The following is a 16,965-nucleotide window of genomic DNA, read 5'->3' as shown; positions in this document are numbered from 1 at the left end:
ACAATTGGAATACCGATTGCTGCTTGGTCCCTGCCTGTCCTGACTTTGCTCCACACCCTTTGAGGCTGTTGCCCTTTCTGTACTTGCCCGCGGCTTTCTAACCTAAAAAACTGCCTAGTCCACGCCACACAACCCCTGCTATCTGTGTAGCCACCCGCTGTGTGTAGTGGACTCCTGACCTATCCAGAGGAACCCGAAACCCCACCAGCCTATAGTGCAAGTCGAGGAATCTGCAGCCCACATGGTCACAGAACCGTCTCAGCCTCTGATTCAGACCCTCCACTCGGCTCTTTACCAAAGATCCACTGTCAGTCCTGTCGACGATGCTGCAGACGGTGAGCTCTGATTTCATCCCGCTAGCGAGACTGGCAGTCTTCACCAAATCAGATAGCCGCCGGAAGCCATAGAGGGTTTCCTCCGATCCATAGTGACACACATCATTGGTGCCGACGTGAGCGACCACCTGCAGATGGGTGTACCCTGTACGCTTCATGGCATCCAGAAGGACCCTTTCCACATCTGGAATGACTCCCCCCAGTATTCACACAGTGTGCACATTGGTTTTCTTCCCCTCCCTTGCAGCCATATCCCTAACGGGCCCCATTACACGCCTGATGTTGGAGCTCCCAACTACCAGTAAGCCCACCCTCTGTGACCTCCCAGATCTTGCAGACCGAGGGGCAACTTCTGGAACAGGACCAGCAGCCATGTCTGGCCGAAGATCAGTATAAGCAGGAGACAGAGCCTGAAACTGGTTCGACAGACAAACTGGAGAGGCCTTCCGTTTAGCCCTCCGGAAGGGCTTTCGCCCCCTGCCACACCTCGAGACGACTTCCCACTCTACCACTGGAGAGGGGTCAGCCTCAATGTGGGCAGTCTCCTGGGCATCCACAGTCGTCGTCCAATCGGGGGATGTGTGGGACGAGCTAGCCATCCCCAACAAGCCCCCGTCCAGACCCCCACAGTGATGCCCATTGGCAACAGCTTCAAGCCATGTGACTGAAGCCAACACTGCCTGAAGCTGGGAGTGAAGGGATGCCAACTCAGCTCGCATCTGAACACAGCAGTCAAACTTTTGTCAGCAATTTTGTAATAATTTTACATGATTTTGACTAATTTGTTTCAGAAGTATTTATTAATGCTACATCATTTGCAGAGGCAAGTCTACTAACGTTCAACTTCTGCATTTGGCTTCCTCATGTATTCTTTAAGACAAGGTTAAATAAATAAGTGAAATGTTATCCCCCTGTCACCTTAAAATTTTCGGGTTCTCTTACAGGTACTTTATATCACATGAAGTTTCGTCTATACAGATTTTAGCTAATCTGATTAGCTCTGATGCTATTTCAAATTCCATCATTATATTTAGGAGTGTCCCCAGTGTAAGCTAAATTTATATGTAATATGTGGACATATACAGTGAATTCCCAAGCTTTCTCAGTTATTTTTTTATGAGGTTCAAATGGCTCTGAGCACTATGGGACTTAACTTCTGAGGTCATCAGTCCCCCAGAACTCAGAACTACTTAAACCTAACTAACCTAAGGACATCACACACATCCATGCCCGAGGCAGGATTCGAACCTGCAACCATAGCTGTCGTGCGGTAGCAGACTGTAGCGACAAGAACTGCTCGGCCACTCCGGCCGGCCTTTTTAGGAGGTATAAGTGATCTAATGTGGATATATTTCTGTGGAAACTGCATTGGTAGTCACCAATTAGTTCCTCAGTTGTTGGGATCAGTCTGTTTAATAGGCACATCAATAGGATTTTACAGGTCACATCCAATAATGCAAATTCTATGTAATTATTACAGACAAGGGGATCATACTTTTTAAATATGGGTTTTCCTGTCTGCAGATATGGTTTCTGTCTCCCAAATTGTTTCTATTTAGGACTGTTGTTCTAATTCTAGCTGCAGTCCACCATCCTATAACAGTTCAGTGTATATCTGGTCTTCAGCATGAGCCTTGTTAATTTATTACTTGCCGTATTTCATTTACTCGTGGGGTGATGACTTGTACATCAGCTGTATCAGGATCTTCAGATTTAAAGTAAGACTATGAGTCACTGCAGTTGAGTGGTTGTGAAAATTATGTCTTCCAAATTTTTTATACATCGCTCTTGTTGGTCAGTTTTTTCCTGTGCTAATCATTTATAAACTGTTCTCTTTAAGAAAATTAACCAAAAGATTGTTTTTATATTTTGATAAATCTACCTTGCCCTGTGATGCTTGAAATCATCTTTTGCTTCTCTTATGATATTGTTGCAGTATTCCTTTTTCTCTTGTCTCAATGTTTCCTGGTGTATTTTATAGCATATCTTCTTCAGTGACATGTTGTTCCTGTCTTTAATCTATGCTTTTCTCACATTTCTTCTCCCCAGGACTTTTTCTTGGCTCTTTATGTCAAAACAAATTTTGTTAGGTCATTTTCTTTTTCCTATAATTTTGGAAGTTACTTCTTGATTACTGTTCTTCAGGTGTCTGCTTTTGTCATCTTGTTGTTTCCTGTTGGCTAGTCTAGTTTTTGTTAGGTTACTTTCCATTTCTTTTTTAAAGTTTTATTTTGTATTTATTCCCACCAGATTTCCTATGTTGTACCACAATTTGCACTCCTAAAGGTTTTAACATCTTTAATACTGTTTTGGAAACTCTTTTGGATAGCTACTTGGTCAGTCACTACCTCTCCATCTGGTGATATCCAAGTCTGTAAATGAATGTGTTTGTGTTCAAGTTTTGTGTTGCTTAGTGTGAGATCATTCTTCATTGCAAACTTTATAAGTCAAACCCCATTTTCTTAACTTTCCTTGTGTAATCTGAAATTTCGAATGGTTGGCTTGTAAATTTCCTCACTTCCTACTCTGGCATCAAAATCTACTAACACTGTTTTTACATTATGTATACTTATTGACTTGTATATGTGTTCCAGCTGACTGTAGAATTGTTCCTTCCATCGGTGCATGTGCATTTAAAAATGTAATGTTGAACTATTTGGTAGGAAGGAGGAATGAAGGAAGATTGGGTTTAATGTCTTGGTAGCACTGAGATCATTAAAGATGGAACACAAGCCCAGATTGTGTCAAGGTTGAGGAAGGAAATCGGTCATGCCCTTTCAAATGAACCATCACAGCTTTTGCGTGGAGCAATTTAGGGAAATCACTGCTCAGTTAACTACTTAGTCTGAATACTGAGGTTTGATATTCCATTATCAAAACATGTTTGAACTCTTTATTGAGTCAGCTATTAACTTACGAATGTAGAATCCAGTTCCAAATTTTATTGCATTGACTGCAATCTGTGTACATTAATGTCCTGTCTCCCATTTTCAGTGACACCATTCCATGCCATCTTACTTCTTGGAGAGCTATCAGTTGTGGCCTGTATTTTTCTTGTTTGTTTACTAGTATCTGGGCACTTTCAGGGTGGTATAGGCTTATGATATTCCAAGAACCAAAAGAGAAATCATTGTAGCTTTGCCAAATTTTGTTCCCATATATCCTGTCATGCTTGTGAGGCATGCACAGAGTATCCTGACCACTTTAAGTGTGGGTTAGTAACCCTCTGCACAACCCCCAACCTGTAGGGCTAGCTATATTGATTTTGAGGTGCTCTACGCCTTGGAAAGTTACCTTCACAATGGCTTGGCGAGCCTCTCCTGCCTGTACTAGTTTTGGTCCACACCAGGTAGTCTATTTTCCAGTACCTCCACGTCTGGAGTGGTTTGACCATACTCGTGAAAATTTCTATATTTTATGGATTTTTTTATAAATATCATAGTATCTCCACCTTTCTGACTTTTTCTGCTGTAGTGAGATGCTAATGTATAGTCAGGTATGCTAACTGAGAAAATTCTGTCTGATTTCAGCTGGTATTCTGTAATCTTATGACGTTTACACATATCAGGACTTTTGTAAATAAAAGTATACAGAAAAGTTGTTTCTCTTACCTCTTTTGGCAGAGTTAGCATGCTGTATTATTGCCATGAGGCCACACTTTGTAAGTGTCATGCACATACCACTAAAATACAGTTGGTTTAAGGGTCACTGATTGCAGAGCTTGTGGAATCAGAGAGGTACAATTTGTTTTTTCAGAAGGCTGGATTTTACACAGTGCCTTGTTAATATGGTATGACTTACATAGGCAAGACCATGAACACTGTAGAAGAATGCCGCACTGAACATCTATGCTAGACATGCTTTTTGCAACCAAACAAGTCTGCTGTTGTTGAACATTGTATATCCATCAGACAGTCAGTGGAGTATGGTAAAACAATAATTTTGGTCACAACAAAATCTTTTTTGATGCTCATTATGAAAGAACCCATCTAACATACTAGTGCAGATACGAATTTTAAAAATTTTCCTATAAAAATTGAAACTTCACAGACCTTTTATGCTTGCAGCTGATCATCATTAACTAAACTTCATGATATTTTAACTGCACACTTGCTTGTCATCCTCAGGTGAGCTATTGAAGACTGATGAAGATGTCCACTATTATGCAAATTATTAATGTGCTGAGAGTATTCTGTGCATGTATCAAGATTGTGGTGAGAGACTGACCACACTACCCAGCGGGCAGTGCTTTCGTTGCTGGAATTGCAGCCTCATCTCTCCTCAGGGTTGCCACTGACCCATGCCCATTGGCATACACTGTGATCTACAGTTAGTGCAAATTATGGAGATGATAGTGTTCCACGTATTATCCAACTGGTAGCAACTATCGCGGTTCATCAGATTTTCCACCAGACCTTGTGAACAACTGAGACTGTAGATCCTCCAGTGAAAGCACTGCCCACTGGGTAGTGTGGCCAGTCTTCATCACTACCATGATACATGTACAGAATGTTCTCCATACACTAATAACTTCCAGAATAGCGGATGTCTTTGTTAGTCTTCAATGGCGAAACTGAGGATGAGAAGCAGGTATGAAGTGAAAATATCATGAAGCATAGTTAATGATGATGAGCTGCAGGCACAAAATGTCTTTGAACATCCGATTTGCTGGGGAAATGTTTAAAATTCGTATCTAAGTTAATATATTCAAGTTTTCTTTATGTGATTAATCAGAGTCAGTGCCTTTACTGTAATGTGTGTAGTCATTGTTTACCATTCAGTTGTTTATATTCAACAAATGGTTTCCCAGTATTATATTCCATAGAGATTTCTGTTACTTGAAAATACTGATGTTAATACTCAGTAATTCATTTCTGTTTGTCTCTGGCCTTCAGTCAGTGTAAATTAATGTAGTGATAAACTTTTTACACCATTTAATAAGATAGTTACTTTTTTTAGGAGGCACATGACTGATGCATTACCCCTGCTCGGAAGCAATGCTGCCGTACAAGTAATGACAGATGCAATTCTAGAGGGAGACATTCCAACAAGTACCGCAAATGAGTGGTTGTTTGCTATGGCTTTCATCCCAAGGTAAGAAATACTTTTATAATTTTGATTGCTATCATGACACTTTTACTAACATGTATGCAAAATAAAGAAAAAAAAAACAAATTTTATTTCTTATCTGACATAAAAAAATAGTAAATGATTTCATTGGTTGCAAAGATAGTGAAATACCTGATACCAACCTGCAAGGTGAAATGAATGGTCTCTGGTATGCCAGAGGCATAAAAGGAGATTAGTTGATCCAAAAATCATGCAAATGGAAAGTAGGTGCTGAAAGACAGCCATGTAGAAAGAGCAGGAAGACAGAGTGGCTGTTACGAGAGGAAGAGGAGAGATGTGATGTACAAAGGAGAGACACACGGTAGACTGAATAATTTAGTGCAGATTGACACCAAAAGAATTGTTAATACTGTAATATGTCTCAAAGAGAGATGGCTGCATGTTACATATAAATGGGTATATTACATTCATGTATCAGTGATTCCAGGGACTACCAACACTCTTTTTATTGTGCTAGAGAGTTTGTCTGGGGACTGATTATTCTGTATTACATCATTATTATTTCTTCAGCTAATTTAATTCTAGTCAATAAAAACTGAATTAGCAAGCAGCCTTTTTGTTATGTGAGACAGCTGTTATGGGTATGTTTAGAGGGCTTATCCATTAATATGTTATGTTCCAAGAATAGTGAGGATGCGGTGCATAAGTCGTGCTCACTTTAGGTGGTATGGAAGTTGCTTCAACTTTTCAACCAGGTGAGCTATAATATCCTGCTTACATTTTATATAGTACAGTCAACACCTTTTGTTGGAAATATCATAAACTTCCACATAATTTATTATTACATTGTGGGTATCCTTGGAACCCCACTTGTAGCACTGCAGTCTTATCTCAATAACAGAAAACAGAGTGTCACATTAACTGACATAATCAATGGAGTAAAACTAAGCTATGACTGCTCTCTGGATGAATAATAAATTAAAATAGAATCAACAAATTAATGAGTTAATCAAAACCCTCAGTTCAATGCATCATACTATACCAATTCACTTTACTTTTGCACAATAATGCTAGGATATTTACTTACTTGAACCTCCTGTCATCTTATATGGTGCTATTCTAGTGCTATGATTAATAAACAATTACTTCTGCAGAAATCTGCTCTATATGTTTCATAGGTAATAATAACAGCTAGTTTCAGATTAACTAACAAAAACATGGTGTATATGACCCGGGACAACCGGGAGATCTGGGAAAAACCTGGGAATTTTTTCATCCAGGAGAAAACTGGGAAAATTTCGGGAATTGTCTAGATTTCTAGGAATTTTTCATTGTTTTAGTCTTCAGTTAAATTTTGGTGAATTTGACTGGTAAGAAGCAATACTCTAACAAAGGATATTACTGTATCCCACTACTGCAGAATAATACTGCAGCAACAAAACATGAACGGAAAAAAAAACTTAAGTTGCTAAGGAAATACACCACATACAACAACAAAACAGTGCTCATACAAACGTCTGCCAACAACAAAGTGTGTCAAAGACTGTACAAAGATTATGCAATGCTTCATAACAATAAATTGCCTCCGATGAGCATGACGTGACAACTGTTTAAATTAGATTCGTTTGAGCTGTTGCGGGTAGGCTCTTGAGCATGCACAGTTGAGTTGCGCATGAGTAATACCTTCTCCCGCTTCTGGTTACAGAGGTGTGGTTGGGTGACACTACTTAATATTGCCCCAGTTCGGAAATACAGTAAATCTGGGGCTGATGCACAGAGCAGTCTGAGTTGAGGTGGGGAGTCTCCACGTGACCTGTGTTTACGTTCAGTGATTTTGTTGTTTCCTATTCATTTATTGCTCTCACATTAAATGATAGAAAAACAGATTTTTGTGGCCGGGAACTATCGAATGAATTAAAATACGTTCACATAATTATGGAGGGCTAAAATATGTTATTAGTTGCAGATAGTATTTCCACCTTTCTGACAGTCAAGCATTAATTGCCTTACAGAACAATGAAGTTATTTTTTCCAGTTTGCTAAAGAGATTTGGCTTAAAATTAATCTTTTCTGCTGAGGCAGTCAATTTATTTTAAATGAAGTGTTTAATTTCATACTATTGGCTAGTTTCAACTGTTCGCTGCATTTCAAGTGCACGTATGGCATTATGCCATAATAATGAACCAAACATGAGATAATACAGTACTGGTATTACAAGAAAATTTACATATGAATGTGCATTTTAAGCTGAATTCTGCGTTAATAGTTCACGAAATTCTGATGCTCTTGATTATCCTCTTTTGTCTTGTTTCTTTTATGAAATAATGTAAGTGAACCATGATTTATTTTCGAAGATTATTCTTTGAATATATGAGCATATATGAATATATGAGCAAACTCGAGCAGACTGGCAGCCTAATGTGCAGACTCAGATGCAGGAACTATGCCCCGACCGGGTGACCACTCGCTGAGTTCTCTTGCTGGCGTAGTGGAAAGACTCTCATTTTGCTGGCTTTGATCCAAACGACAGACACACTAGCACTCTGAATGACAGACAGACACTAACTGCCTAACAAATGCGGACGAGAGACAGACTAGCAAGCTGGGGATGAGAGACTGACCCAGACTGCACCACTGGCGAGCTCATAGCGCCCCTTAAATGCACTTTTCCCACCAGAGGGAGACACCAAAACTGCGATTGCCACAGTGGCGCAACCGCCAGAAATGGACGGCAACTGCTTCACACTACGTGTTGCGGCGCGCTCTTCAAAACAGCAATTTTTACCACGGCTCAGTAAGATCTTTTAATGTTTTACATCTATGAACATACGGGCTTCCTGTGTCATCGTAACTGCGCAAGTGTGGTGACGCCTGTTATCTGGTGCTCTCTTGCAACTGCTGAAATGAACCTATTTCTAACAGGTCGCGGGAAGATATTGCGAATGGTGGTTTGAAAAGCGTTACATTCAAAGCAGATTTTCTTTTACGCAAGATGAACTATGTGCAAGAATGTACCATGAATTTCTTAAATCACAAAGCATTTGACTCTCATTTAAAAATCAACTCTTTGAAGAGAACCATTTAGAAAACTTTTGAGCTCAGAAAATCAGACATTTACGTTGTTATTAATAATTTTACTGGCACATTTGTGTGATGTTCTTAAAGTGTAACACGCGCAAAAAAGATCCACATTATACATGGAAGCTTAGCTTCTCTTCCAGCTTATTAATCTTCGAGACCAATGTTATATGTGAATGCTATTATATTAATTTAAACCATTAACTTTTCTTATTTGTGTGTTTGCGCTACTGAAGAGTGATCTTGCTATTGGCTTACTACATCACATGTCCTATGCTGCCATCAGATGGTGATATCACATGCCATGAGCTATGGCTGTCTTACAAAAGTGCATTGCAATCTTGATTTCAAAGTTTCGGAAAGTAACATGTGGTGTTTGATGGAACTCAAATTTATACCTTTGTGATACGAAAATATGCAGTGTGCATGTTGCTGCACATCAAAGATCTTTCCAAAATGCGTCTTTCCTTCCTGAGTTTTGTTTTCTAAAGTGCCAGGAAATTCTACTCCAGTATATATAACCAAAAATACTCAAAGGATTGATGAGTTTTACTGTGCCGAGGAACAGTATACTGTCACTTAACACAGAAAAGTGTATTTTCACCTGGGAGAAAGTGTTTTTTTAACCGGGAAATCCGAGAAAAATCCGGGATTTTTTTTTTCCTTGCCCACATATACACCCTGATAAAAAACCTTTCTGCTTTATATAAAAAGGAAACTGATATGTATTCTGCACAACTGTCTATGTTACACAAAGTGAAGTTTTTCAATCTTGCTTTTAAAAGAAGTGTTTAACACCTTGCCAAGAGATATATGGAAAAACTGTAGAAGCCTTCAGAAATATGGAATTAAACTTCTGAGAAAGGAAGTATAGCATTTGAATCACTAAACTTATATTAGATAGAAGCAATGTCCAGATCCCCAGTCAGACACATTCAGTTTGGTTGTGTGCAGTTCACCTGAATCACTGCGGTGAGTGGTAGAGTGTTTCCTCAACAAAGGCTACAGCTCCGCCTATAATGATGTTTTCATTTGTGGATCATTAAAAGGAGTGTCTTCCTCTGCTCATAACCAAATTAAAAGTGTACCCTCTACATCATTAGTCCTATAAATTATCTGAATAGCTCTATTCTGTTAACAGAAAACTGTTAGTACTGTAGGGTAGGTTCTGTGTAGAGTGCGCACCTGCAGGCAGCTGGGTGCTCATGGGGCTAGATGGGCAGGGGCAGGCAAATAGCTGGTACATGGGCAGTTGGGCAGTCAGGCTATAGCACACTTGACCTTATTGCCACAGCAGAGGTGGGCATGTAGCTCACTTAAACAGAACTTCTATGATGGGGCCACCTGGTTGATAGCTTTTACTAGCTGTACCTGCCCTTGGGTGAGCAAGGTGGTGTCTGGGGATTTATGTGCCCTACGGGGCAGCTATGGAACAGCCTGCTGTAGGGAATATTGTTCTTTGTAAATAAATAATTCAATAGTAGCCAGTGTACACACTCTAGTAACCAGAATCTGACGCGACCGGAAGACATAGGCCGACCAGCCGAGGGCATCGATGGTGAGTCACCAAAAAACCACAGGAAGACAACAGCAATGGACAACAATGAAGATGACAACAGCTACGAGTGGATATGACGGTATGCAAATCCAAAGAGTTAACAAAATTGAGAGCCTAGACACGGCAAGATCAGGAACCAACAACGATCATAAGTGAACAACAAAGAGTACAGTCAGAACATTACTGACTTCTGAGCCTCTGTACTGCTGGCTTTATAGGGACACCATAAGTTCAAATGGTTCAAATGGCTCTGAGCACTATGGGACTTAACAGCTGTGATCATCAGTCCCCTAGAACTTAGAACTACTTAAACCTAACTAACCTAAGGACATCACACACATCCATGCCCGAGGCAGGATGTGAACCTGCGACCGTAGCAGTCACTCGGTTCCGGACTGCGCGCCTAGAACCGCGAGACCACCGTGGCTGGCGACACCATAAGTGCCATTAGGATGGCACAGTGGGCATGGCATGTGCACAGTTCTGTGGTGGTAACAGCAGTGTTTGCAGGTTACAGGAGCTGTTGTCTATGTTCGTGCCTGCTGTCCAAATTGTTGGACTGGGATGCCAGATTGCTTCCCCCTGAAATGAGCACATAGGGCCTCAAGTGCCCTGGCTGATGTTGTGGGAGGTGAAAAGGTGGTGTCCCATCAGTGGAGGCCGCCAGCTGGGAGAATGAACATGAGACATTGGGCACTGCACTGGGGAATTACAGTGTGGGGAATGACTGTGGAGCAGACAGGGGCTGTGGTGATGTCTGTTCCTCCATACCTGTGCCTACAGGAGCTGCTGATCATGCCCTGGAGCTCAAATGGTATTCATGGGGCTGAGGGATGTGTGAGGGTGGGTACTCTAACTCCAAGTGATCCACTGCTGGAGGGGTAGGCTGTAGCAGGGACAGAGTTGGTTCATGTGCCAACACTCCAAACCTCTCAGCGTATCAAATGTCATAAAGCACCACTCATCAGTGGCCAGTACCATAGCTGGCATCCATGTGGGTTTTGCCCCATAGGAACATGCCCAAGCAGCTGCACAAGGAGGGTATCGACCAGCATGTCTGGTCTGGGGTTCCTTGGGTTGGGGCACCAGGAATTCGAGGAGGTTACATGGCTGTCAGCAATGGAGAAGTTCTGCTGGGTTAGGGTCATAGACAGAGGTGGACCTGTAGGTGCTCAGGAACATTGTTAGTGCTACTATCATGGTAGATGCAATTAGGCCAATTGTCAGTTACAATGATGCAGGGAAGCCTTTCAGTGGAAAAAACCTGCAGAAGGCCATTGAGCATGGCAGCTGTGGTGGTGGACATCATTTTGACCATATAGGGGTAGTTTGAATGAGGATCCATGACAATAAGCCACTTCAAGCTGAGGAAGGGGCCAGCAAAATCTAGATGGATGTGGTCACAAGGGCAATGGGATAGTAGACAAGGGGACAAAAAACTGAGGTGGAGAAGCCTGATGTTGGGCACAGGCAGAAGAGCAGCACACCATAGCCTCCACATCATTACTCAGTCCAGGCCAGTAGATGTGTTGCCTGGCAAGGGCTTTCATCCAAGACATGCCCCAGTGCCTACGATGGAGGAGTCTCAAGAAGTGAGTGTGTAAGGTAGTCAGGATGACAATATGGTGGGTACCTGTCTCCACATCCAGCAGGAGCACATTGGAGGTGATGTACAAATGATGAGCGAGATGAGCCCAGACCCAGTGCCTGGGTGTTGTGTCCTGCAGTTGGCAGGAAAGAACTAATGATCAAGTTTGAACACACTTTGTTTAAATAAAACACCTTCTTGGTGTGCACTAATTTCCAAATGCAAGAACAACAAAAAGCACAACAATTCTTGTGGCAGCAAAAGCCAGATAAGAGTACAAGACAATGAAAAGAAATAATAACCAAAATACTACTCTACACAATTACAAAGTGACATTAACACCCAACAAGATACAACTATCTACTGAAGGCTATGGTGAGTGTGTGCTAGGCTGGAGCCAGCGTAGGTATTGGCTGGAGCTGTTCAAAAATGGCTCTGAGCACTATGCGACTTAACTTCTGAGGTCATGAGTCACCTAGAACTTAGAACTAATTAAACCTAACTAACTGAAGGACATCACACACATCCATTCCCGAGGCAGGATTCGAACCTGCGAGCGTAGCAGTCGCCCGGTTCCAGACTGTAGCGCCTAGAACCGCACGGCCACTCCGGCCGGCAGGCTGGAGGTGTCTTAGCTGTAGGTACACACTGCCGGTCTTACTCTGCTGGCATGCTTACAACATCAATTTGGCAGAGTGCCACACCTAGGCACATTAGTTTCAATTGGTGGATCTCTGTCACATGTCTTTACACAAAGTAGTGCCATGTTTATGCGGAAAGTCTGTTGATGTTTACATCCACTGGCAATGTTTTAATCTGAGCTCTTAGAGGGAGGTCGGCAGCCAACCTTGCTTGTCTTTTGTGTGGGCCCTCTAACTGATAAAGGGCTCCTACAACATTTCTCACCCTGGAAAAAGAATGCACAGCACCACAAACATCCATAGGAGTAGGGGTGTCCTGGTCAACGTCCATGGTTCATGGGTGGCAGGGGCTGGAGGTGGTGGAGGCAGTGGCTGAGGAAGAGGCGGAAGTGGAGATTCTGTCACAGGGTGGGTGGCAACAAACACTGGCAGTTCCCCCAGGGCATCGTGGTCGACCAGAGGGGGCAGAGTTGGTTGAGGTGCCAGTGGGTTTCGGAACCAAGGGCCCACTGGAGAGACGTCATTGCATGGCCACAGAGCTTGGTGATGATGGCAGATGCCCAGCACACCCATTGATGAGAGAAGATCCACACACAGACCTCCTGCCCCCAGTGTGGAAGGTGTGCATAGGAGTGGGGGGGAAGAGGACAACGACAGATAAGGGAAAGCGGAATGGTCAACCGTGAAGTACCTCTGCTGGACTTTTACTTGCATGGGTGGTATGTAGCCAAAAATAGAGGCGCAGCCTCCTCCAGCGGGTGATGGTGGGTGATGGCTCAGCAGCATATCGGGCAGGGTCTTGAATGTCCACACAAAATGTTCAGCCTGGCCATTTAATGCAGGGTGAAATTGGGTGGTGCAGACAAGGGAAATCCCATTGGCAGCACAGAACTGCTTAAACCTGGTCAAAGTAAAATGTGGACCATGATCCGTAATGATCATTTTCGTGAATCCCTAAACAGCAAAGAGGCACTGGAGAATTTTTCTAGTCTCAGCTGATGTGGTGTTCATCATGCAGGATACGTAAGTGCATCCCAACCCAGAGTCGATCAGGATGAGCCACTGGGAATTATGAAATGGCGCTGTGAAATTCAAGTGGAGACATTCCCACAGAGCAGCTGCATCTGGCTACAAAAAATACTGGTGCGGTGGTGCTGCCTGACATGTTTGGCACGTGGTGCTGGTGGTCACAAAGGAAGCAATGTCTTTATCCAATCCTTGCCAATAAAGTTGGTCATGGGCCAGCTGTTTGGTGAGGACTGTTCCCCAATGGCCAGTGTGGAGGAGGTTGAGAACACGGCAGCACAATGCATGTGGTATGACCACGCATGGAACATCCGAATCACTATGCAAAAGGATGATGGCACTGCTGTAAAAGAGACTGTGCCAGTGATCCTAAAAATGCTGGATTTCCACATCATGGGTGCAATGATGGCTGGTCGGCCAACCCACAGCGATTTAGCGGCAGAGAGCTTACAGCGTCTGATCCTGATTGGTGGCCCACTGGACCACAACAGCATCCAACGGAGGCATGTTCAGAGCTGCATCCACGTTCGGTTCCACATGGAAGCAAACCAAGTGGGAGGCATCAAACTCATGATCCACTCCAGCAGGCAGCCAGGAAAGGAAATCGGCATTTGTATGCCATTCAGAGGTGTGATAGACAATTCCAAAGTTGAATGTCGCCAGGAAGAGCGCCCAACACTGGAGGCTTCATGCTGTCTGGGTGGGCACTGTGGCACCCGGGTGGATCAAAGAAACCAAAGGTTTTTGGTTGGTCTGCAGAGTGAAATGATGACCATACATGAAATCGTAGAATTTTATCAGGGCGAAAACTGGTACTAAATCTTCCTTTTCAATTTGACAATATTTTGTTTGAGTGTTGGTCAATTTTTTTGGATGCGAAATCCACTGGCCTCTCAACAGCATGGACCACTTGCGAGAGGACTGCACCCAGACCATGGTCCGATGCATTGGTGGCAACAATAAGGGATAGGGAAGGGTCACAAGTGGGCAGACAAGAAGGGTGAAAGGGAGCTGACTTGAGACTAGTGAAAGCCTGCTCATATGCTGTGTCCCAAAACCAATGCACACCCTTGCGCCACAACCCTGTCAGGGGCGCCAAAATCTTGGCGGTGTGGGGTATAAAATGCTGATAATAGTTAATTTGACCAAGGACAGATTGCAGTTGCTTCACGTTGGTGGGAGGAGGCAGGTTTTGAATCACCTTGACATACTCCTTAGAGGCATGTAGGCTGTGGGCATTAATCATGAACCCAAGATAGTTGACCTCACATGCAAAAAAGTCACACTTTTCTTTCTGGCAGTGCAGTTTAGCATTAGAAAAAAACCTGAAACAGCCTATCCAGCTTGTCCATGAGGTCCACTGTGGATGATCCACTGGTGATGACATTGTCCAGATAATTTGCTGCACCAGGCACCTGACTTGTGAAATGTTCCAAATAATGTTGAAATATGGCAGGGCTGCTGGCAATGTCAAACAGGAGGCAGTTGTACCAGAAAAGGCCACATGGGGTTTGATAACTAGGATCTGCTGTGATACCTCATCCAATGGGAGCTGCAAATAAGCAATGAGCAAATCAATTTAGGCAAAAACGGTTGAACCCACATGATATGTGAGTGTCATCCACGAATGGGACAGGATATGCATCGATGACAGACTGAGAATTTACCATGACTTTAAAATTGCCACAGATGTGTAAAGCACCCTTGGCTTCTCAACTAACATGATAGGCACTACCCAGCAACTGTGCACAATGGGAGAAAGGGTACCTTTGTCTTGTAAGCGGCGAAGTTCCACCTGGAACCTATCTCAAAGAGCAAAGGGGACTGGTCAGGCCTTAAAAAATGAGATATCCAGACGGAAAAAGCTGAACATGTGCAGTGAAACCCTTCACACCTAGTGTGGTGGATGAGAACAACATTTCATATTTGTTGAGCAATGGGGCGAGGAGGATATCCAAGGAGGGTATCGAAACCACCTGTACCTCATCCTGCACGGACAAACCCAAATGAGCAAACATGTCCACACCCAGAAGGTTAATAGTGCTAGGGGAGCCAACCACCAAACACTGAGAGGTAAAGGAATGACCGTTGTAGGATATCTGTGTTGAAAAAATGCTATCGGCTGATATATGATTACTGAAACTGTGCAAGGCATGAGTGTATGGATACAAATCTGGCAAGCCCATGTGTTGTTGTGTAGCACCAATCACAATAGAAATGGAAGATGCCATTTCAATTTGGAAGACCACAGGAATATGTGTGACCTCCAAGGTAAGGAGGAAATGGGCTCCTGACTCCAGAATGATGGAGAATACTTGTTCATCAATGGAATGCGAGGCTTGCAGGTCCTGTGGTGATGATTTTTGATGGGCCTGTGTGTCTGCAGGAAGCATGGTATCTACACAATGTTTCTGCGAAGCCTGACACACAACGGCGATATGGCCCGTTTGGCTGCAAGCTGTGCACCTTGCTCACCGGTGGGGGCACTCTAACTGTTGGTGAGTCTGGAGACAGTATGGAAAACAGGCAAAAGACTTTCTGTCATGGGACGTACTAATGGACCACCCACTCGGTGCTAGGGAACTGGTGAGCTGCAAAAACAGCTGGATCAAGATGCGGTGCTTGTTCAAACACATGAATGATCAGCAGACAGGTGTCGAGATACGGGCCCTGTAACTTTAAAATATTAGCCTGAAGACCCTTGTCTGCTGTGTGAAACACCACCATATCGCAAATCTACAGAGAGGCATGAGACTGCTTGCAGGCAATGTTGGTGCCCCGGACTTTGCAATCATGGGAGAGACGCTGGAGCATCATAATCCATTCCTGATATGTCTGACATGGGGACTTCTGACAAGAAAAGAAAGTCTGATGAGTGGAGGTGATTTGTATATGTGTGTCAAAGTATTCAAAAAGGCAGCCCTTAATATGGGTATAGGAGATATTTCGAGGAGACTGCTCAGGATTCAATTGTTAAATTAAATGATACACCTGTGGACCGACTGTTGCTAAAAAAAGCCCGACTTTGATTTTCATTGTGGATCCCATGTGCCAGTAAATGTGTTCCAACTGCTTGACATACTTTGACCACGCTTCGACAGACCTATCGAAAGCTGGAAACATTGGTGGAGCCACGTGCAAAGTGTCCCAATTTACCTGTAATGGAATCCACTCTGTGAGCTACCTCTTGCAAAGCTCAGGAGTGAGGGTGATGTGCTGACCTTGTGAGTGTTGGCTGAATCTGCTGTAGATTTTCTGTCAAGGACTGAAGAAATTCTGCTAATGAGACCATTTCATCCTAAAATGAAACTCCCAGTAACTGTAGTGACCTGCCATCAGCAGGAAGGAACTAACAATCAAGTTTGAACATACTTTATTTAACAAAAACACCTTCTTGGCATGCACTACATTTAAAATGCAAGACCAACAAAAAGTACAATTCTTGTGATGGCATAAGCCAGATAAGAGTACAAGACAATGAAAATAAATAATAACCAAAATACTACTCTGCACAATTACAAAGTGACATTACGCCCAACAAGATACAACTTTCTACTGAAGTCTGTGGTGAGTGTCTACTAGGTTACAGCCGTGTAGGTATTGGCCGGAGCTGTCTTAGCTATAGGTACACACGGCCGATCTGACTGCTGGCGTGCTTATAACATTGAT

The 16,965-nt window shown here is 43.1% G+C and overlaps 1 protein-coding gene across 1 annotated transcript in view; it reads left to right on the top strand.

The window, feature by feature from the left end:
- Positions 1 to 16,965, top strand: part of LOC126469699 (apolipophorins) — a 738,135-nt gene that overhangs the window by 35,024 nt on the left and 686,146 nt on the right. The window contains exon 8 of the mRNA XM_050096873.1: positions 5,295 to 5,429. Coding sequence (XP_049952830.1) covers positions 5,295 to 5,429 — 135 coding nt within the window. The remainder of the gene's footprint in view (positions 1 to 5,294; positions 5,430 to 16,965) is intronic.

Source organism: Schistocerca serialis, chromosome 3 (assembly GCF_023864345.2).
Source record: "Schistocerca serialis cubense isolate TAMUIC-IGC-003099 chromosome 3, iqSchSeri2.2, whole genome shotgun sequence".
Taxonomy (NCBI): Eukaryota; Metazoa; Arthropoda; class Insecta; order Orthoptera; family Acrididae; genus Schistocerca; species Schistocerca serialis.
The sequence above is the reverse complement of the archived record's forward strand: the minus strand, read 5'-3'. Positions and strand labels throughout refer to the sequence as shown.